Source organism: Eucyclogobius newberryi, unplaced genomic scaffold (genome assembly GCF_026437365.1).
Source record: "Eucyclogobius newberryi isolate DKJ021-1_F unplaced genomic scaffold, fEucNew1.0.hap1 SCAF_14, whole genome shotgun sequence".
Taxonomy (NCBI): domain Eukaryota; kingdom Metazoa; phylum Chordata; class Actinopteri; order Gobiiformes; family Gobiidae; genus Eucyclogobius; species Eucyclogobius newberryi.
This window is the reverse complement of record NW_027315768.1, coordinates 4,589,852-4,611,822: the sequence shown is the minus strand read 5'-3', so window position 1 is coordinate 4,611,822 and position 21,971 is coordinate 4,589,852. Positions and strand designations below refer to the sequence as shown.

At 45.8% G+C, this 21,971-nt stretch overlaps 1 protein-coding gene across 1 annotated transcript; it reads right to left on the bottom strand.

Moving 5' to 3' along the window:
- Positions 1-3,923: 3,923 nt before the first annotated feature.
- sona (SON DNA and RNA binding protein a) lies at positions 3,924-20,586 on the bottom strand. The gene is made up of 8 exons (XM_072444205.1): positions 20,480-20,586; positions 19,192-19,384; positions 17,741-17,817; positions 16,073-17,650; positions 15,042-15,321; positions 11,825-12,453; positions 5,083-5,576; positions 3,924-4,014 (listed from the first exon to the last, which is right to left on the bottom strand). The coding sequence occupies exons 1-8, from the start codon at positions 20,502-20,504 to the stop codon at positions 3,940-3,942; spliced, it is 3,351 nt and encodes a 1,116-aa protein (XP_072300306.1). The 5' UTR covers positions 20,505-20,586; the 3' UTR covers positions 3,924-3,939.
- Positions 20,587-21,971: the final 1,385 nt, after the last annotated feature.

Sequence of the window (21,971 nt, the reverse complement as noted above, 5' to 3'; positions counted from 1 at the left end):
GTCATGGTTTGAACTCATGCATCACACAGAAGGTTCCCCTGCTTAAGTCAGCACATGTCCAGACACATCTGAAGTTTGATCCAGATGGTCATTGGCAAACTCCATGGGAGAATGTCATGTGGTCAGATGAGACCAAAAAATAACTTTTGCTATAAACTCCACTCGCCGTGTTTGGAGGAAGAAGAAGAGAATCCTTCCAGGAATACCATCCCTACTGTGAAGCATGAGGTGGAGACATCAGGCTTCGGGGGTGGACAGGGGACAGGACAGCACTGTGTTAAGAGGAGAATAAATGGGGCCACGTATTGTGAGATTTTGGGCTACAACCTCCTTCCCTCAGTAAGAGCATTAATGATGGGGCGTGGCTGGGTCTTCCAACATGACAATGACACAAGCTCACAGCCAGGACAACCAAGGAGTGGCTCTGTAAGAAGCATCTCAAGGTTCTGGAGTGGCCTAGTCTCCACCTAAATCCAATAGAAACTCTTTGGAGGAGCTGAAACTCCGTGTTGCTCAGCAACAGCCCCAAAACCTGACCGCAGGAGGAGGAGTGGCTCAAATCCCAGTGTGTGCAAACTTGGAACTACAGGGAACGTTTGACCTCTAAATGTAAACAAAGGCTTCCGTACCAAATATTAACATTGATTTTCTCTTATTTGCACCAATAACATACAAATACATTATTTAAAAATCATTAAAAAAAATGTAGATTCCGTCTCTCACAGTGGAAATGCACCCATGATGAACATGTCAGACCCGTCCATCATTTCTAAGTAGGAGAAATCACAGGGTGTTCTTTTTCTCAACAACAATGGTATTGATTAGATGCAACACCAGTGTCTGGAACAGCCCTAATCTAATGACAAACCCAGGGTCATGTTTAGTGAACAAAGAGCCATGCTAGACCTGTTTGGGGGTTATAAAAACATTGACACGTGGTTGAAAAAAGTACAGCTAACCTGGGGTTCACAGCAGAACTACACAGTGCTTTTTACAAATGACTCTGTTAAAACTAATTAAAAACATAAAACAAAAAAACACCAGTTAGAAGGATCTGTACAGCTGCAAGAGGAGAAGGGGCCACAGGGGCCCCACACAAAGAGCACATGTGTTGTTCCTGCCGTCTCTGGTTTACGCCGCAGGAGGAGGAGAGGAGGAGGAGGGGCAGAGGAGGAGAGCATGACCCTTTCCCTCTGCATCGGTGGATCTTCGTCAAGAGCAGGTGTTGATTGTGTTTTGAAATCACCTCTTCAGTCTCTTCCTTCATTCTTCAGTCAACCTTGGTTAAATCAAAATATAGAAATGTTATTTTTATTATAGTCACAAATCCCGCTTCCCTCTTCAAGCCCGTAAACATCTGATATCTGCTACCTTTTTATTGGATTTAAGAACTCAAGTGACTGTTAGTCCCTTTTTTTTAGATGCCCCTCCTCCTGTTCTTTCTGAGGCCGCCTACATCAAACCTCATGCGTGAGCACGCAACAGCCTCACTGCTACACGTGCGTTTGTTTTTTAGCGCGACGGAGCATCACATCTCTCGTCTCCGCAGATTTCCATCTCTTCTCCAACACAGTCTTTCTCTGTCGTCCCTCAACCATTTTTGCACTTGGCGGTCCGAAGCGTGGAGCTACACTGAAGGAACTCGCTGCTAGCTTTGATAACACACACCGGCATGTCAACCACGCATGCGCAGCCAGGGAAACGTGCTGCTATGCTGGGAACGAGGCTGCAGGTGTGCAGTAGGACACACGGAATGATTGACATGAGAGAGAACTACTCGGCTGTTCACGCCAGGAGGAAATGAGACTCAGATTTGGTGCCGTTCAGTTTAATGTGGTTTTGTGCCAACCCATAGGTGCAGAGAGCTGAATGTTACTGTACTTTCCGCACTAAAAGCCGCACTTAAAAGCCTTTAATTTCCTCAAAATGTAAGTGGGCTTTACAATCTGGTGCGCTTAATATATGGATCATTTCTGATTGTGCTTACTGACCTCGGAGCGATTTAGTGAGGTACACCGTGTATAAAGAAGACTTGGGACACAAGAGACTAGAAGAGTCTAGAAGCACGTTTACGGTATTCCAGAAGTCCCAACAACATGTATGCAAAGCATTGTGGGAACAGTACTCTACCGTTACACACGGCGCTCTGTCAAAATGTAAACTACATTATTCGTCAGGAACAACGCGGACACCTAAATAAAGGACCCTGAATTAAGGACCCCAAGATGGCTCCTGCCAAGAGACCATGGATGTATTCTATTATCGCAGGAGACATGCTTACGATGCAGACTTAAACTTAAACTCTGGCTTAAATATCAGTCAACAGTGGTCAGAGCTTCACGAAGGCCAGAATCATCACTGAACGACCAGTGACTCCAGATGGAGCCGGGATGTGGACGAACAGCATCAGCTCAACTCTTAAACTCTGACACTGAAGATGAAGAATGAGGGATTTGTGGACGAGGAATGAAGTGAAAAAGTGAGTGTTTTGTGTTGTATTTCACTGTTCTAACTGAACAAGGCTGGGACTTGTAAATAGGCTCATTAACACTTGAACAATGTTCAATCTGAATGAGTTGAACGTGTTTATGAAAGTTCAACTGATAAATCTGTCCCTTTTGTTTCGCTTCATGCGCTTTATATATGAACAATTATCCATAATAGACCATTTATTGACATTATAATCTGGTGCACCTTTGCGTGCGCAAAAGACGGTACTATGACATTTTATGACTTGTCGACACATCAAGTTTGAGCCGACTGGGGGAAGCAATGGAAATTGAAGATATGTGAACTGGTCCGCTGAGGGGTTTCGCCGCAATTTAAAAAAAACAAAGAGCAAGAATTGTACAAAAATTTTCTGTGCTTTTAAATAGATAAATAGAAACAATAGATGATTTTATTTTTTCCTAAATGTCTCGTTTAAATGTGTAAATGTTTTTATGATGAGTAGTTCTACATTTTTACTTTGCTCCAGACTTGAAAAAGAGGTTTAGATCGGTATAATCCCGCAATCGTCCTGGAGTGTTCCATTGTAGAAACAGATTCAGGTGTCGTCATCTGGACTCTTTTTGAAAAAACTAAACACTTCGACACTCATCTGAGAGTTATTCTCAATCTGCCAATCAAGATCGGGAACTGAGTGGGCCCTGCCCACCTGATAAAAGGTGTTATTGGTTTCACCAGAAACTAACCCTCTTTGCTTTCTATCAAACTAGCCTCTTTGTTTACAGTCTGTCCTTTAATGGGCTATCAGCCTCCTATTGTACCTGGCTCATGCCATTTCCTCCTGTGTAACTGATTAGCATCTGAATGCACTGGGCGTCGACCTCTCCGTGGATTCAAAATTCCATTATAAACAACCGCAAGGTTAAATCTTAAGCCACCGTTTCTGTTTGAGGATGTTTCCTTTTTTTTTTTTTTTTTTTTAAACAAAGATCGCCTCTTTAACTCCTCTTTCAAACCATCTTTTCTCCATGTTTGAAAGAAGAGTTAAAGTCAGAAATATGGTCCAGGATAATGATGCACATGTTCTCTTTTGACCAGTAGGTCAGCTCGGGCCAAGGAAGTCTTATTTCAATGTGGCAGGTTCTGAACTGCATGTGCAGCCTCCACGTGTCTTTGCATTTCGCAGCGTCTAGATTCACTTCCTCATTAAACTAATTTCTCCGTGAATATGATTGTAATAAAACACAGCGTTTTGAAGCTTAAAATATAGAGAACACAACGATGAGTCCCTTGGACAGTACTTCCACTGACTTCTTCTACAGCGTGTCAAACGCTTGCGCTTCCTGCTAGTTTGCCCCCTGGTGGCCGTTTTCCAGTAGAAACCGTTATGATGACAGCAGGGTTCAAAGTATGGGGGGAAAAGTAGCGGCTTAAAGTCTGAAAAGTCCGGTAAAAGGGGGGTAGAGTAGTAGACTGCTTACCTATCAGGGGTTAGCTCTCATCATCTGAAAAGTGAGGTTTAGCAATAACCATCTCCTCCTTGCTGCTGGCAATCATCTTGCACTTCTGCAAACACAAAATGGGGCATCTTAGGACTTGTATTCTGACACATCTATGTTGGAGTAGACAATTTTTGTCCATTTAGGCATTTGCCGTGTCTCCATTTATACAAAAAAGTAGAAAGAAAAAGTATGAATTTTATGGGGTATGGTTACCGTCAATCAAGACGTGTGTAAAATCAAGAAAATCACAAAAATATAGAAATGTGTGTGAACGTGTTTTTTTGTGTTTAAGGTTTCTTCTTTGAGAATACAAATGTCAGCAGTGATCACTTTTAAATCATTTAAAATGCACTTTGTTGAAATATGGTTGCCGTCTGCCTGGAGAGGTGGAGGAACACGAGCCTGCAGGTTCTGCTGTGGCTATTGTCTTACATCAGAAAATGTAAGGATGTCAACGTTTTCTTTCTTGTTGGTGAGAAGTTTAAATGATGAGACTCCGTGTCATTGACAGCACGATGACGACTCAATAAAGCCAGAACAGGGGGCGCTCCAGGATAACAGAACATTTGGCACAGAGGTAGATAGTGACCAGGGAAGTAACAAATATTATCACAGCAACTTCGTCGGCCATATTGGATAAACATTTCCTCATGACTCACCAGTTTTTCCAAACATCGTACTTTGATGAACTCCTCCTTGGGTGTTAGCCCGACCAAGCTTAAATTTGGTGAAAACCATTTTGAAGAGTGACAGTTCAATATATATTTAAAATATTCATCCGTAATGTTCTGTGCATTAGGACAGTGGTGTCCACAGTGGACATTGACACTGTATTAAAATCACAGCATTCATTTAGTAAATTGGGTCGGATAACACGTAACCTAACAAGAAAATACAAATGAACCTCATTTTAAAAAGGTTTACAGACAACACATTGAGTTTGCTGTGGAGGTCCCGATGGTTGTATGGTTATTTTGGGGGTCCCAGCCTAAAAAGTTTGGGAACTAAAATTTAAAAGAAAAATTGCATGAAGTATAAATATTCTGTCAATAAAATGTTATTCAATTAATGTGAAATATGTGGGTCTAAATGACAAATGTAGTTAAAAAAAAAACAAAGACATAAGGAATACCTCTGTGAGCTCCTTGATGGTGTGCACGTTGGCCTGGTGGGCCACTTTCCTCTTGGCCTCCTCAATGTGGTCAAGGTTGAGGTTTGGGGTGGGTGGGGCCAGGCAGGGAGGTGGTTTGTTGGTGATGGTGGGCAGAGGAGCCAGGGGGGGCATGGCGGCCAGAGCCCCCATGTTTGTAAGGGCCGCTGTCATGGTGGCCGCAGTCATGCTGGCCATGGCGGCACTCATTGTCATGTTGGACATGCTGTGCATCCCAGAGAGGCCGGACATGCCCATTGCACTCATGTTGGGCATCCCCATCCCCATGCCCATGCCCATGCCCATGCCCATGGGGAGGGGCAGGGGCAGAGGCAGGGACAGCGGTGTAGGGCTTGGAGTGGGCAGTGGCAGCTGGAGAATGGCTTTGGGACGCAGACTCTCAGGGATAGGCACACCAGCCTTCGCACACATGGCAGCAGCGTTGGCTTTGGCAATTTCCAGCAACTGGTCCTTATCTGAAAGACACAGAGACATAATGAAACAAACTGTTGTGGAAGAATGAGACATGACAAGATCACTTTTTATCCCATTCAATATCACTATTTTTCAGGCTTTGTGACACTTTCAAGACTAATGCATCAACTTTTAGGCTTTGAACTCAGGATGTCCCAATCAGGATTTTTTTGGCCCCGATCCGATTCATCTGATTTTGAGTATCTGCCGATGCCGAGTCCTGATCCGATACTTTTGTAACGCATTTTTTAAACATAACAGTGCACCTTTCTTTGAGGTAGCTTGAATAAGAAATAGTGAAAATGTTGAATTAAATAAAAATAGCAGCTCAACTTAAAATACCCAGCAGCATGTAAACAAACAAGCAAAGTGTATATTAAATGAAAGTGCAACAGTGTCATAAAGTAAGATGCACTTTTAATTCTATTCTGGCTTAAATAGTCAAATTTATGTTTTTCTTGATGAAATCCGTCTGAATGTCTTCGAGTGGAGAGTAAGCCAGGGGCCAGTGAAGTGACCTACACTCTTCCTCGCGGTCGCCATTGTGTCGATCACGCCGAGTTGGGAAAGCAAGTCCTCATGTACGCAATGTTGGCAAGAATGCACGACACAGCCCACACTCCGCACCCCCGTCTCACCCATGGCTTTCTTCATATTAGCAGCCTTGTCACGCTAAATTGTTTTTCTCCCCCTTAATCTGTTTGATGCGCTCTGCTGTATGGGATCAGCGAAATTCCCTGGGCGTGCAGGTACTAGCTCCATGAAGCAGAGTCGCACAGCGTAAAACTAAACTAAAGTAAAATGTCGTGATCCATTAAAGGTGGAATGGACGATTTTTTTCAGCAAATTTTGTACATATTTCCTCGTGGCGTGGATAAATCATTTGTCCTGCCACGTATCAATCATAGAACGCACCTATCGCTCGCGGTTCGTCCCCACGTTTCCGCGTGCCTAAGCGCATGGATCTATCATAATATAGTTCCCTCAGTGTACGGGGCAAAATGAAGACGGAGAAAGACAGTTCGAGCTGACGCAGAAGTGGACAGAAATCTACGGGAGACGAGAGATGCGATGCGCTCCGTTGCGCTAATAAACAAACGCACGTGTGTGTTGTATCAGTCCACACGGGGGAGTGGCATGTGCACTTCCGCCTGAGTTCTCAAATCGCCGAAAAATCGTCCATTGCGCCTTTAATGCGTTATACGGAGGTGAGAGACATATAGCGCTGATCAAACTAATAAATGTATATCCAATCACTAATCGGAATGCAATATCTGATTTCGATCAAGTCTGAAACGATGTGATCGGGCCCGATTTCCGATCACATGATCGGATCATCCCTACTTTGAACCAATTATAATTTCCCACAGTGTTTCTTTCATCGTCGTTTTGGAGTTGAGGCCGGGCATGACATTCCACCATGTTTGTTACAGCAGCAGGTCAATGAGAGCTGGCAAACACTAGCAGCTTGGTGCAGATCTGACAAGCAGCTTTTCGTTGAGGACAGCATGTCAGGACGATGTTTCCTCGTGGATTCAGGGGCACAGCGCAGCATTGGTCCTGCCTCTTCTCCTGACACTTTGGGACCTGGACAGGGGCCTTCACTTGATGCCGCCAACGGCACCCCATCCGCAACAGGTTCATTTACGGTTTGTTTTAATGGATGGACTTTTAGGGGCTTTTTGTGTGCTTATGGACTGTTAGTGGATGAAACAAATGGGTGTTTGATTGACGCAGTATCTTTTGGCTTCTCCCCGTACATGGATCCAAAGTCCAACGAGGGGTGGCGACCATGTGGGTCCCTTAAATTCAGGATTTTTGGCTAGATTCAGCGGGTTCTGCCGTTTTCTCAAAAGTTGATCTGGTGATCACCAGGTCAGTTCATCCTAAAGAAGTGCCAAAGACAACAGTGATAACTCGTTTTGGATTCTCTGAGTTTCTGAGGATGGTGTTTGGGCGGAAAGGGGCTGCACAGCAGCTTCTGTTACGTGACATGCCCTTCGTTTGACTGGATGACATCCTGGTAGCCAGTCCCACTGCAGAGGAGCACCTGTCACACCTCTGCTTGCTGTTTGAGCATCTTAGTGGACACAGATTGATCGATAAACCAGCCAAGTTTCAGTTTGGACATTATGAGATTAATTTTCTGGGTGAGAACAGTGGTGTTTCAGAGTTCATCCAATCAGGATATTTGAGGCCGATCACCGATACCATCTGAAATTTGGATCTGCAGATACTGATCACGGCTGACACGATCACTTAACTTTGAGTTAAAACTATTTTTTTCTAATAAAAATGCATTTGTAATAATGTACAAAATGTATTAGAAAAAAGGCTTTCGGTACAATAAAGTTCAAACAAATCTATCTCGTTTATAGAATTAACAGAGATGTCTTTGCAATTTTAGCCACTAATGTGCTTCTGCTTATGGGGGTTGAATGAACACATGCCGACCATGTCATGCAGCCGTGTGCGTCTAGCGCAGCCAAACGGAGTGGATATAAGAGCATGCTTTTATCCTCTGAGCAGTTTGGACATTTGTGGAAGGAAAATGTGCAAAAGAGAGAAGCAAGGACGACAATGTGATGTGCCACTTTAAAGCACCTTCACTGTATGGACCCAGTGCGTTCAGACCGTCGCGTCCAAAATCTGCCAGCTTGCGAAGGCAGACGCTTTGGACGTCCAGCACGAGTGTCCAAAAATTAAACTCGTCCGAGGCGTCCAGCGCACCTGGTGTGGCTGGTCTCTTGGTTCAATGGCAGACCAGGTTGAGAAAGTGACTCTGGTATATTTGCTTTACAATGTCAAAAAACGGAGGCGGTGTGAAATGAGTGTGTGAGTGTTTATGACAATTGAAAAAATGGGAAATCCTTCTTTTCATTCTTTTCTCCTCGTTGGAGTTAAAAGTAATGGGGCCTCAAAGGTTTCCATTTTTTCCTTTTGAGAGCTATGGTCAATGTTTTAAAATTTCCCCTGAATTTAAAACTTTTGCACACAAACACACACAAAAAAAAGTTTTCCATTTTCAAAATTCCTGAAATTTTGCACAGAATTTACTTCTGGTGTCCAATTAATAAGGTCAGTGAGACCCATGTCATGGTAGCCGTAGCGATGACAGAAACCCTCAATTTATGGCTATGAAAAATGACCAAATCTCTGAAATTTGCAGGTTGTCTTAGTAGTACAAGTATGTGACAAGTATTATGGTCTTTATGCTGAGCAGGCACAAATTTCATCAACTTCTTTTTATTTTCAGTTTTGTTTGGTGTTCCAGGAGTCTCCGATCCATTTATATTGACAATACTGTAATCGCACTTCAGTCGAGCGGGAACTCCTTTTGTTTTAACTAGGGAAAAGTATTGCTGCGAAATATGCTATAAAGTACCGTACGTTTTGGGCTATACAGCGTTCGAGAATAAAAGCCACGCCAACGCAATTTACAAAGATAAAATAAATTGTACATATACGGGCCGCACCGGTCAATAAGCCACAGGTGCCCGTAACATGTGAAACTCACACGCTGTGACTCATGTGAAATTAAGAGTAAAATGACATGAATGAATTGCAGACGGCCAAAAATCACACTGTGGACACTGGAGATGAAGCTAGATTCAGCCAGGCTTTCAGATAGCCGTCCGTCTTCCCGTATTTTGGACGGGGTATTTTGAAAAGTGGACGTGCATTTTCAAGTGCAAGGACGGAGTCGTTTTTATTACTAAATCTTAGAAAAAAGGGAATATTATCATTCAATCGGGTCGGGAAGCGTTTGACGATAGTTCGCCATGACAGCTTTCTGTTTACAAGTGAAATTTTGCATGCTGCGCACTGATTGGTCCATCAAGTTTGTGTGCTTGGCTCTGATTGACTGCCAAGCTGTGGTCCAGAGAATGCCGAAGCTCCACGTTTTTTCGCGCACTTTGACAGAACTTAATCGAAACCTCATTAAATTGACGAAGATCACCGAAACTAGGTAAGGCGCGCTGGATTTGTAAAAGGTTATTTTTATCTGTCAATTGACACTTCAACTTAAGTTGACAGAATGAAACGGAAGAAGATACCAAGGGTTCCCTTTCAAAAGCAGATCACACTTTTTGTGTGGCCAAATACCAGGTAAAATACAGCGCGATACGGCTCCTAAGTGGCAGAGTGTGATGACGCACAACTAGGGATGCAGACCTAAACCCACGTTCAGGGCCAGATTCAAATCCAGAGGTTTAGGTTCAGGTCTGGACTCATTAGGTCCGGACCTGAACCTAGGCCATTTTTGCATAATGTTATAACAGCATGACAGAAGCTACTTCGCCAAATCAAGTTGAAGAAACATGAACAAGGACGACTATCAAACACAAGGCTTAACTGCAGTGAAATAAATTCAACTTGTCTGCTTTATTCACTGTTTTTTAACAGAAGTTACAACTTACAAATCACAAGCTACTAGCTAGCAGCTAAATTATAGCTTAACAGTTACACACATTCATGTGTTTCACTTGAGGAACAACTTCTGAACAAGAGCAAGTGTTGAGGCAGCTGCTTCATCTGATACTATGTTTCGTCTTTGAACACATTTCCACTCTTTAATGTTCAGATCCTTTAGCATCAAAAGTCAGGCAAAACCTTCAAACAGACAATACACCGTGTAAATAATTAACGGTGTAAAATAACAGTGTTACAAAAACTAGCATAAAAGTCAACTAGAACCACTATTAAGCAACTTAGCAGTATCAAAAATAGAATATAAAAATATTTTACACAACAAATCAGAATAATACATATTAGCAGCATTAAACACCAGACCATATTTAACAACTGTAGAATACAAATTATTACAAAACATAAACTCCAATTAATGAATCCAGCAATATTACTTTGACTTTACTTTGTATTTACTTAATGCCAAATACATCACACCACAACATAACACTTAAGTTATTTCATTCATATTTACACCCAGACAAGAATCCATGCTGACCCCGCCCCTTTAACACGCCCGCAGCACATTAACCATCACAACATCGCACGTGGCGGCCACAGCTTAAAACAGTTCAAATAAAGGTTCTGCAGCTCGACACGTACGAGGCGCTCCCGTCTCTCGCATCTTTGAACTCATTTCGCCGGCTTCAACTTCGGGGAAGACGCGTGCTGTGCGTCGCTCCGGGTGCGCCATTGACAGCGGCGCATGACAGTGTTTACGTCTTTTCCAGCGTGAATTTTGCGACCTATGGAAGGTTTAAAATGGTCTAGATTCTAGAATGAAAAGGATATAGTATATGAGTGCTAGATTTTGTATGAGACCAGAACCGAATCACCGGGTTTTTTTTTAACCTGAACCTAAAGTCTAGTCCGGTCCGTCGTACCGGTACGCATCCCCACGCACCACCGCACGGCCGAGAGGCGCGGGCGGCCAAGAGGCGCAGGCGGGACCGCACGGCAGAGAGGCGCAGGCGGGACCGCACGGCAGAGAGGCGCAGGCGGCCGAGAGGCGCAGGCGGCCGAGAGGCACAGGCGGGACCGCACGGCAGAGAGGCGCAGGCGGGACCGCACGGCAGAGAGGCGCAGGCGGGACCGCACGGCCGAGAGGCGCAGGCGGCCGAGAGGCGCAGGCGGCCGAGAGTCACAGGCGGGACCGCACGCCAGAGAGGCGCAGGCGGGACCGCACGGCCGAGAGGCGCAGGCGGCCGAGAGGCGCAGGCGGCCGAGAGGCACAGGCGGGACCGCACGGCAGAGAGGCGCAGGCGGGACCGCACGGCCGAGAGGCGCAGGCGGCCGAGAGGCGCAGGCGGCCGAGAGGCGCAGGCGGCCGAGAGGCACAGGCGGCCGAGAGGCACAGGCGGCCGAGGCGCGCAGGCGGGACCGCACGGCCGAGAGGCGCAGGTGGCCGAGAGGCACAGGCGGCCGAGAGGCACAGGCGGCCGAGAGGCACAGGAGGCCGAGGCGCGCAGGCGGGACCGCACGGCCGAGAGGCGCAGGTGGCCGAGAGGCACAGGCGGCCGAGAGGCACAGGCGGCCGAGAGGCACAGGAGGCCGAGGCGCGCAGGCGGGACCGCACGGCCGAGAGGCGCGAGAGTATGGAAAGTCAATATGATACGAGAGGCGTGCGATTGCCGTGTGGGGGCATATTAGGAATATTAGGAACTGAAGTAAGGGAAAGATAAGTCCATTGTGAGAGCAACATTTCTGTTCCAAACCCAACCAAATCAATCTGCGATGTACCTTTTTGGTGTAAAAGGTTGTGAAGTGTATGCAGCCTTACCCAGCTCAGTGATCCGTGGTGGAGTCTTGCTGTTGCTGCGTCGGGCTCTGGAGCCTGAGCGCCGCTGGTTGCGGAGAATAAGCACAGGCGAGTGACTGGGCTCCCTCTTCCATCTGTCCCGTCTGTCTAAGGAGCCACTGCGAAAGGCCGGCCTTCTGCCTCTGCCCCTGGAGCGGGACCTGCGTCTGCGGTCAGGGGAACGTGTGCGGGACCTCCTACTCCTATCTCCTGAGCGAGACCGCCTTCTTCTGCCTGCAGACCTGCTCCGGGACCGCTTGCTCCTGCCTTTGGAGCGGCTGCTGGAGCGTTTCCTCCTGCCTACTGATCGGCTTCTGGATCGTTTATTTCTCCCTACAGACCTGCTCTTGGACCGTTTCCTTCGGTCTGTAGACTTGGAGCGTCTCTTTCCTCTGGCCGCGAGAGAACGGCTGCCTGAGCGTCTCTTCCTGACCGGAGATCTGGACTTGGATTTGCGCATCCTTGTTCGAGACTTGGAGGAGGAGCGTTTACGACGAGTGGTGGAAGGGGATTGACTGGACCGTCTTCGTCGACCAGGACTTTTGGATTTAGACTTCCTCTTCTTTTGTTCTGAAGGAGACTTGGACTTCCTCTTTGCGGGAGACTTGGACCTATGGAAATAATAACAACTTTACCACCATTTACAACTTTTTCCTCAGGGTACCAAGATATTTAAAGGGAATTAAAAGGACTTCACAAAAAGTTCACACTTGTTAGAGGGCTCCCTCAGTAGACCCTTGATTAGTTCTGTTGATTTCACTTTTGGGTCGTCATGTACAGCACTCCTCATTCTCCCCAAACGTGATGGGCTTCAATTGACACCGTATAATTTTCCTTGACAGACAGGCTTTACGAGCGAAAAGAGCTTACTTCCCCTGGTGCTGTACAAGCTGTCTTTTGGTAAATTCACAGAAAGTGTGATGCCTGAAGGTGGCAGCAGAGAACGATCTGTCTGAGCTGCACACAGTGGCTTTGGCTGTGCAGAGGCTTCCACACCACACTCTATGGTCTAGGCTTCAGAGGACGAAAGGAGCCGCTCAGATCATCTGCCATTTAATGCGGCCCACGCTGTAGTTGCAATGTTCACACTGAAGTGAAAGTGGCAGACAAACAACCTTAAACAAGAATATTAATACCACTGCGTTTCTTAATGCTATGCACAAGAAACCAAGTAGGAGACAAGTAGGAAACCAACTAGGCCTGTCACAATCGATTGAAGTATAATTTTTGTGGGTCAATATTTATCGTGGATTTGTACTAGTTGGGCCACTTTTGGTATTTCCTTTTTTGTTTTAACTATATACATTGTGTACATTAGGGCTGTGTTCAAAATATCGTCACGGACTTTATATTGATACTGAGTCACAGTATCAATATTTTTTTCAGTAAAAAAAAAAAAAAAAAAAAAAAAAAAAAAGCCATTTTTGTGGCCCTAGGCTTTAAACGAGGTGAAATAGTACTTTTGATCTGCTGTTTCTGCTGCTCCTCTCTCGAGAAGGAGCTGTGGACCTGATCAGAAGCTGATCTGTGCAGAAGATGCTGCTGCAGCATGTTCAGACCAGGCCAATTGTTTTTGGCAAGAAACATGCAATACTTTACTATAATGTGTTCCTTATATTTATATTTGGATCAGTTGGTTGGATGTATGAAGTTATTAGAGCAGAATGGATTTATAAATAAGTGCTTTGTGGATAAACATGAAATTTCATACATTTTCTTATTCAGAGTAAAAACATTACCCATTTGGTACATTTTTAAAGTCCCTTTTTTCAAAAATGTATCGGGATACATATCGTAATGAGGGAATTGTATTGGAATATACAAGTATCGGGCTACGTATCTTATCGTGACCCCTGTATCGGGCTACGTATCTTATCGTGACCCCTGTATCGGGATACGTATCTTATCGTGACCCCTGTATCGGGCTACGTATCTTATCGTGACCCCTGTATCGGGCTACGTATCTTATCGTGACCCCTGTATCGGGCTACGTATCTTATCGTGACCCCTGTATCGGGCTACGTATCTTATCGTGACCCCTGTATCGGGCTACGTATCTTATCGTGACCCCTGTATCGGGCTACGTATCTTATCGTGACCCCTGTATCGGGATACGTATCTTATCGTGACCCCTGTATCGGGATACGTATCTTATCGTGACCCCTGTATCGGGATACGTATCTTATCGTGACCCCTGTATCGGGATACGTATCTTATCGTGACCCCTGTATCGGGCTACGTATCGTATCGTGACCCCTGTATCGGGCTACGTATCTTATCGTGACCCCTGTATCGGGCTACGTATCTTATCGTGACCCCTGTATCGGGATACGTATCGTATCGTGACCCCTGTATCGGGATACGTATTGTATCGCAAGGGTCTTGGCAATACCCAGCCCTAGTGTACATATGTATCACTGTTGAATAAAAACTGGATTGACTCATCAAGTGTTGCCAGATTTGCGCTACTTTTATCCCCCATCAACGGAAAGTCTATGAAAGTCTACACATCCCTGCACAGAGTGGACAAGCTGTAGGTTTCAAGAACTAGACAATATGAAAGTGATAATTGTCTATACAGCCTCTTTTTGGACCATAATGAAAGCGAGAAAGGATCTGGATTGATGTGGAGAGGGACTATGATAGTTCAGCACAGGCCAGAAGATGCGGTGGTGAGAATGTCAAGAATAATAGACATGACTTTGTTGTATTGAACAGTTGTTTTATGGAGTGGCATGTCACTGACGTGTGGCTGGAGCACCACATAGTTGAGCGTGCAGATGGAGGGAGGAGGCATCTGGGGTGTACTAGGCCCATTCATAATACCTGGTGGTCCTGCTTACATTCATGTTCTAGTATGTTGCGTGTCCTACTAGATTGAGGATCTTAAAAATGCAGTGAGTGAATAATCCACACACTTTATCAGGTGTACTGAATGATGTACAGTACACCTGATACAGTATGTGAAGATTATGCATAACTATTTCATATTTTCTTTCTTGACTAATAGCCGCTTTTAATGTTATTTTGACCACTGATGGATTTGGTTTATCAATTAAACTATGATATATTTTCATTTGGGCTGGTTTTGGGCAGATTTTAATTTAGATATTTTTTTAATATACAATTCAGCGTTTATTGTATATATTTTCTACAACGATATATACCTAATACCAACAGTGGACAACGTTAAACTCACCGAGACTCCTTCTTGCAGGGCTTGGGTGACGAGATAGAGCGGTCTACTGGGGATGTGGAGAGCTCCTCCTTCTGTGCCAGTGGTGATAATTTAGACCCACTCTCAGCAGGACAGTCCTCTTGTTCACTGTTCGGTGTGGGCTTGGGATCTTCGTCTGCATTCAGATGCCCGGTCTCCTCTTTGTTCTGGTCAATGTCCGGAGGTTTCTCTTGAAGACTTTCTGAAGTGTTCTCAGTTTGAAAACAGGAAGCAGCAGCACCAGACATTAATTTCAAGACAGCTGCAAATTAAAAAGACATCAAATGATATTAAGTAAAAAAAATGTATAACAAAAACAAAGGACTAAATAACATTTAAAGCACGGCCCTCACAGTGACAACCCAGTCCCCCAGAGCAGTTCAGTGTTAGAAGTTGTGAACCAACGAGGTCACATCATTTGTAGGGCCTCTAACTCGATACAACTGGACATCTCAGCAGGCCTGAGTAACATTCTGTCCTTACAAACTGGACTCATTGTTGTCAATGCACATAATATTTACAGGAACCCCAGTTCCTATTCAGCTAGAGGAACCCCTGTATGGCCAATTGGCTCATTTGTTTTCAATGGTCACTGAAACAAACTGGACTCGGCTGTGGGGAGTTTGACTTGAGACAAGGAAGACAAAGTGTTGACTGGACTTTAAATCCTATACGGAGCATTTCAGTCCGGTTTTATTATTTTTTATTATTCCACTTCTGTTTCTAATCTTTGTTCCTGTGCCTAATCTGTGTTGCAACACTGGAATTTACCCACTGTGGGACGAATAAAGCTTCTCCTATCTTATCACTCCTGTGTTTTATGATAAAAATGCACTCCGGTCTGTCAGTCCAACACAACAGCAAAACTAACTTTTTGCATGTGGCGCAAAAATGCAGAATGCAATTGCTGACGCTAAACTAAAAAGTACCTGCTTTAAAGCAGGAATCTAGCCATCCCCAGTTCCTCCTATGCGAGTGGAACAACGCAAGAATGCACTAGGTTCCATACTCACCATCTGTATTTTCACCGTTGAGCTCCTCTTCTTTAGGAGATATCTGCCCTTTCCCTTTTACTGGAGAGGGTGATGTGGACCTAGCTGAAGAGCTGCCTTGTGAATCACTTGATTTAGACCTGGATCTCAAGGGGTAAATTTTCTTTTTGGACATTTTAGACTCTCTCTTGGCAGGAGGTGAGCGTGACTTTGTTCTCTGCTTTCTGACTGGACTCCTGTTTCTTCTTCCTGGGGTGCGTGACCGTTTTCTGGCCGGTGAGCGAGATTTTGACCTCCAGCGTGGAGATTTGCGAAGACTCCTTGATCTTGAGCGGTGACTGCGTTTTGTAACTGATCTTGATCTAGGCTTCCTGCCCCTGTGTGTGGAGCGAGATCTTCTGGACCTTGGAGGTGGGGACCTGCGAGGTAGAGATGTGGATCTGGAATGCCTACCTGCCCGTCTGTCCTGTGAGCGGCTCCTAGACCTGCGCACACCTCGCCTCGATCTGGAGAGAGATCGCCGGAGCCTTGTGGCTGAGCCTCGACCTGTTGCACCGCGTTTAGGTGTACGACTCCGAGACCTCTTCGCTCTCGCCCGAGACCTGGACATAGATCTTTGACTTCTTTTGGGGGATCGTGAGGAGGACCTTTTGTTGTATTTGGGGGATCTCAACTTTTCTTTCTTTGGGGAAGAGGAGCTTTTGTTGTGTTTGGGTGACACAGAGGTCAGTTTGTGTTTGGGAGACTTAGTAACTTTTTTCTTGGGTGTGATGGAACGGGAACTTGAACGGGAGTGTGAAAAGTCCCTTTTCAGTGGTCTAGGAGATGGAGACGGTCTAGTTTTGGGTGACTTTGAACGTGATGGAGGGGACTGGCAAATCTTTTGAGACATTTCCTTTAAAGGTGAAGGGCTTTTTGGTTCCTCGATCATTTTATTCTCATCTTCATTAGATAGTTGTGAACTTTCACCAAGGCTCAGATGTTGTTGGTCACAAGGCTCAGATATATGGACATCTAAGCAAGTGGGCGGAGTTGAAGACGGTTTGGTTTCGCATTTGGGGAGCACTTCTAAATTGTCGTGGGGTTTCAGACATTGGCCATCCCTGAAAGCAGAACCTTCCTGTTTGGGGACTATGTCTGGAAGAGCATGGGAATGGCTGAATGAAGTATCTTCTGGGTTCTCCTCCTTTCCCACATCTGCTAGTGGTTTACTGTTGTCATCCTCTGATGTGGACAAAAACCTGACTTCTGCTTGAGTTCCATTGGTGCTGCCGTCCTTTGGCACAGATGTGGAGTGAGTGTTCTCTTTGATCATCTCCGGTAGTTCAGACTTGACTGTTACTACGTGGATCTCTTTCTCCGCTTCCTCCTGGCTGTTCATTTTAGACACTGATTCTGGGAGGTCTAGGCAGACTTTATTATCTTCAGATTCCTTGGCTGCCTCGTCCTCAGTGTCAGAGGCTGACGCAGAACTGCTTTCCGTCGGAGAACCAGAGGGAGACTTTTTCTCCTGCTTTTCATCCTTCCTTCTTTTTTTCTTTTTCTTTCTGCCACCATGTTTTTTGTACTTTTTGGATTTTGAGTCTCCTTCAGCCCAATCTATAAAGATAGCAAGGATGTTACAAGTCTACGTTTTTAACGTGGTAGATAAGATTTAATTTTAAGATGTTGGCAAAAAACTGAAATTACCTGAAGAGACAGGCTTTTTGCTGCCCCCCTTTGATACAGTCTGGTCGACTGCTCCTACGGCTGCTGCCAGCCGCGCACTGAAACCAAGCATCATTTCATGAATCTTATGAAAACATTCAACGGACATTTAGGCTCAATTTGAAAATTGACCTTTTTGTCAGACTTTGGACCAGATGGGACCTGTACATTGCTGGGTGAGATGTGCCATAGTTTCAATTCATTTTAATTAATTGGCCATTTGGTGTTGCCTGCGTTTTTATTTTTATGTAATTTTTGCTCTCTCCATTGCATTTCAAATTCTGAGTTTCATATTCCGTCCGCCGGGCTCGCCCGCCTCCATCCCGCCCCCGTTCGGCTCCCCCGCTTCCGTCCCCCCCGCCTCCGTCTCGCCGGGCTCCCCCGCCTCCATCCCGCCCCCGTTCGGCTCCCCTGCTTCCGTCCCGCCGGGCTCGCCCGCATCCTCCGTCCCGCCGGGCCCGCATGCATCCTCCGTCCCGCCGGGCCCGCATGCATCCTCCGTCCCGCCGGGCCCGCATGCATCCTCCGTCCCGCCGGGCCCGCATGCATCCTCCGTCCCGCCGGGCCCGCATGCATCCTCCGTCCCGCCGGGCCCGCATGCATCCTCCGTCCCGCCGGGCCCGCCCGCATCCTCCGTCCCGCCGGGCCCGCATGCATCCTCCGTCCCGCCGGGCCCGCATGCATCCTCCGTCCCGCATGCATCCTCCGTCCCGCCGGGCCCGCACGCATCCTCCGTCCCGCCGGGCCCGCCCGCATCCTCCGTCCCGCCGGGCCCGCCCGCATCCTCCGTCCCGCCGGGCCCGCCCGCATCCTCCGTCCCGCCGGGCCCGCCCGCATCCTCCGTCCCGCCGGGCCCGCCCGCATCCTCCGTCCCGCCGGGCCCGCCCGCATCCTCCGTCCCGCCGGGCCCGCCCGCATCCTCCGTCCCGCCGGGCCCGCCCGCATCCTCCGTCCCGCCGGGCCCGCCCGCATCCTCCGTCCCGCCGGGCTCGCCCGCATCCTCCGTCCCGCCGGGCTCGCCCGCATCCTCCGTCCCGCCGGGCCCGCCCGCATCCTCCGTCCCGCCGGGCCCGCCCGCATCCTCCGTCCCGCCGGGCTCGCCCGCATCCTCCGTCCCGCCGGGCTCGCCCGCATCCATCCTCCGTCCCCCGCCGGGCATGCCCGCCTGGTCCCATCTCGTCCCCGTTTGGCTTGCACGCCTCCGTCCCTGCCTCCCCGACTCGCCCGCCTCACCTGCCTGAGTCCCGCCCCCGGGTCGCCCGCCCCCGTCCCAGGCTTGCCCGCCCCCGGAATGAGAAATGGAAAAAGTAGCAGTTGTGCAGTGTGAAGTGGTTTACAGTGCAGTTTGGCGTCATACACGGACATGCATCATTTTGCCGTACAGAAGTTGGATAAATGGCGTTGTGAGGTGAAGGTGCTTCAGTGATGCTCACCTCGCTCGTGTCGTTCTCACAGGCGTCAGAGGCTGTGCCTCCTTCTCTGATTCTGCAGATTCAGAGCTGCTGTCCTTCTCGTCCTTCCTCCTCCTCCTCTTCTTCTTACTTTTGTGTTTTCTGTGCTTTTTATTTTTCTTGTATGGCATCTCATCCACTTTTGAGTCACACTTTTCTGGGGACTCATCCCCTCCTACATAATAAAAACAGACTCCATTATTTAGGTTGGGGATGGGCGATATGGACAAAAATGTATATCTCAATATAATTTATCTCATCTCAACATACGATATATATACCGTATTTTCCGGACTATAAATCACAGCGGAGTAAAGTCGCACCAGCCAAAATAAATGTGACTTCTCTCTTTTTTCTAATCTATTAAATTTTTTTTGGGCTGGTGCGACTTATACTTCGGAGCGACATTTAGTCTGGAAAATACAGTAATATCGGTTTCAGCCAAAAGCACCGATATTAGTCCGATAACAATGCCGGACAAATGTTGTTTTCTTTGCAGAAACTGGAAGAAAATAACAACAAAAAATACAAAGTTACAGACTCTTAAAAACTCTACAAACCAATTAAATAAATGTGACAAATTAACTTGCAACCTTCGCGACCTGTGACTAGTTTTCCTCCTGTTTAAAAAAGTTGACTCATAAAACTTCAGTGTAAGTGGTTTAAAGGAGAAGAGAAGAGCACTGAGTGTGTGATTAGACATAAAGTCTGAAAAGGAGACGCTGCTGCTTTTACAGGAGGCAGAGCAGCTCCAACACACGGAAAGGTTCAGAGAAACACTTAAATCCGAGAAATAATCTAAATAAAACAGGAATTCACAGAATGGACAGTGCGATGGCTATTTTACACCAATAAGCAATATTCATAGCCCAACTATCTAAACGTAGAGCTAAATAAATGATAGCTCTATCAAACCTTTGCACAAAGGGAATTATTTGTTCAAACTGGTTCTATGCATTTAAAAAAAGATTTGATCCTAATTTTAGAATTAAAAAATATATATATTTTACAGCAAGAGTTCTTTGTTACATATTGAAAAAATAAAAAAATGCATGTATAAAACAATTAAACAATGTATAGAAAATATTGGCCTAATATCCATATTGGTGCACCACCAATTATAACACGTATCTTGAGAAAAAAACACATTGAAAAAGGTGCCGCCTTAAAAATACAATGCCTATTTAAGTGCCAAAATACTGGCTTACATAGCAGACGTAGAATGTGCATTTGTTGATTGAGAACATCTTCATATGAATGTGTTACTCACCTGACAGAACCTCTACACTGTCCATGGCAGCGCCTCTGTCCTAGGCCGCGCTCTTCCTGAGCAAACCCAGTGCTACAGAAAAGTGAGGAAAAGCAGTTACAACAGTTCAGTCAATTCAAGAAAATCCCTGTACAATTAAAAATTATATTATTTTAAGTGCAAGACAATGGTCCTCCTGCATGAAGCGTTCTTACAGATTTTTTGGACCATTTCATAAACATCACGTGCTCTTTCACACAACAAAACTACATTTCCTGTTACGTTTCTGTTGTGCTTTAGGTCCACATGGAAACAAGCTCTGTGTGAAACAAACGGGTCACAAGTAGTTCCATGCACGCCGCGTACCACAGGTTGAAATTCAACGAATCCTGGAGGCAATAAAATAATAAAAGCTTTGTGTGATTGTTTTGCTCAGCCCCAATTCTAACAGAACAATTTGGACTGGTTAAAGGCGCAATGGACGATTTTTCGGCGATTTGAGAACGCAGGCGGAAGTGCACATGCCACTCCCCCGTGTGGACTGATACAACACACACGTGTGTTTGTTTATTAGCGCAACGGAGCGCATCGCATCTCTCGTCTCCCGTAGATTTCTGTCCACTTCTGCGTCAGCTCGAAGTGTCTTTCTCCGTCTTCATTTTGCCCCGTGCACTGAGGGAATTATATTATGATAGATCCATGCGCTTAGGCACGCGGAAACGAGCCGCACGCGACTGCAGGTGAGCGATAGGTGCGTTTTATGATTGACATGTGGCAGGACTAATGATTTATCCACGCCACGAGGAAATATGATAAATTTGCTGAAAAAAATCGCCCATTCCACCTTTAAGAGAAATGTTTATGGACATGATTACCTGAAATTGAAGAATATTTTCTATTTTCAGCAGAAACTCTTACGCTAGCCGTTTATATTTGATTTTATCTTTATTTTTCCCCTCCATTCCTTATTAAGAAATGAGGTTTTGTCTATAGGAGTTTTTGTTTAAGAGTTTTGTTTATAAGAGTTCTTATATTAAGAGTGTTTTTTAAACTTCCTATAAGTGATCTGTCCTTTTCCTCTGTATCTACCTGCGTTGCAACAGTGAAATTTCCCCATGTGTGGACAATAAAGGAATATCTTCTCTTGTTCATTACTATGAACTATACAAAAAAAAAATGCTCTTAAACATTGTTTACAGAATGTGAAACAAAAATGTATTAACTGCTCAATAAATCAAAGGAAATAATGTTTAAATGACCAGAATAGTAAAATAATCGACAGCTGCAGCTCTAGTGACGCTGTAACGAGTCAGGATTCAAATATTGGTAATAACTGCTCCTGTTCATATTCAGACTGCAACACATATTTGGCGCGAGCTAAGTTTCAAAATTACAAACAAATAAAAACAAATCCACTGGTGGAAGTAAACCGCAATGTTCTGAAAGTTTGTCTTTGAGGAAACTAATGATGGGGAAACACTGTCTCCTAAACATGTCTCCTATGGATTCGTGT

Bases quoted from the DNA above. Each gene is read 5' to 3' on its own strand.
- sona (XM_072444205.1), bottom strand. From the start codon at position 20,504: ATGGACAGTGTAGAGGTTCTGTCAG. The intron at 19,385-20,479 runs GTGAGTAACACA...TTTATTATGTAG, and splicing joins CAGTGTAGAGGTTCTGTCAG to GAGGGGATGAGTCCCCAGAA. The intron at 12,454-15,041 runs GTGAGTTTAACG...TTATTTCCATAG, and splicing joins CCCTGCAAGAAGGAGTCTCG to GTCCAAGTCTCCCGCAAAGA.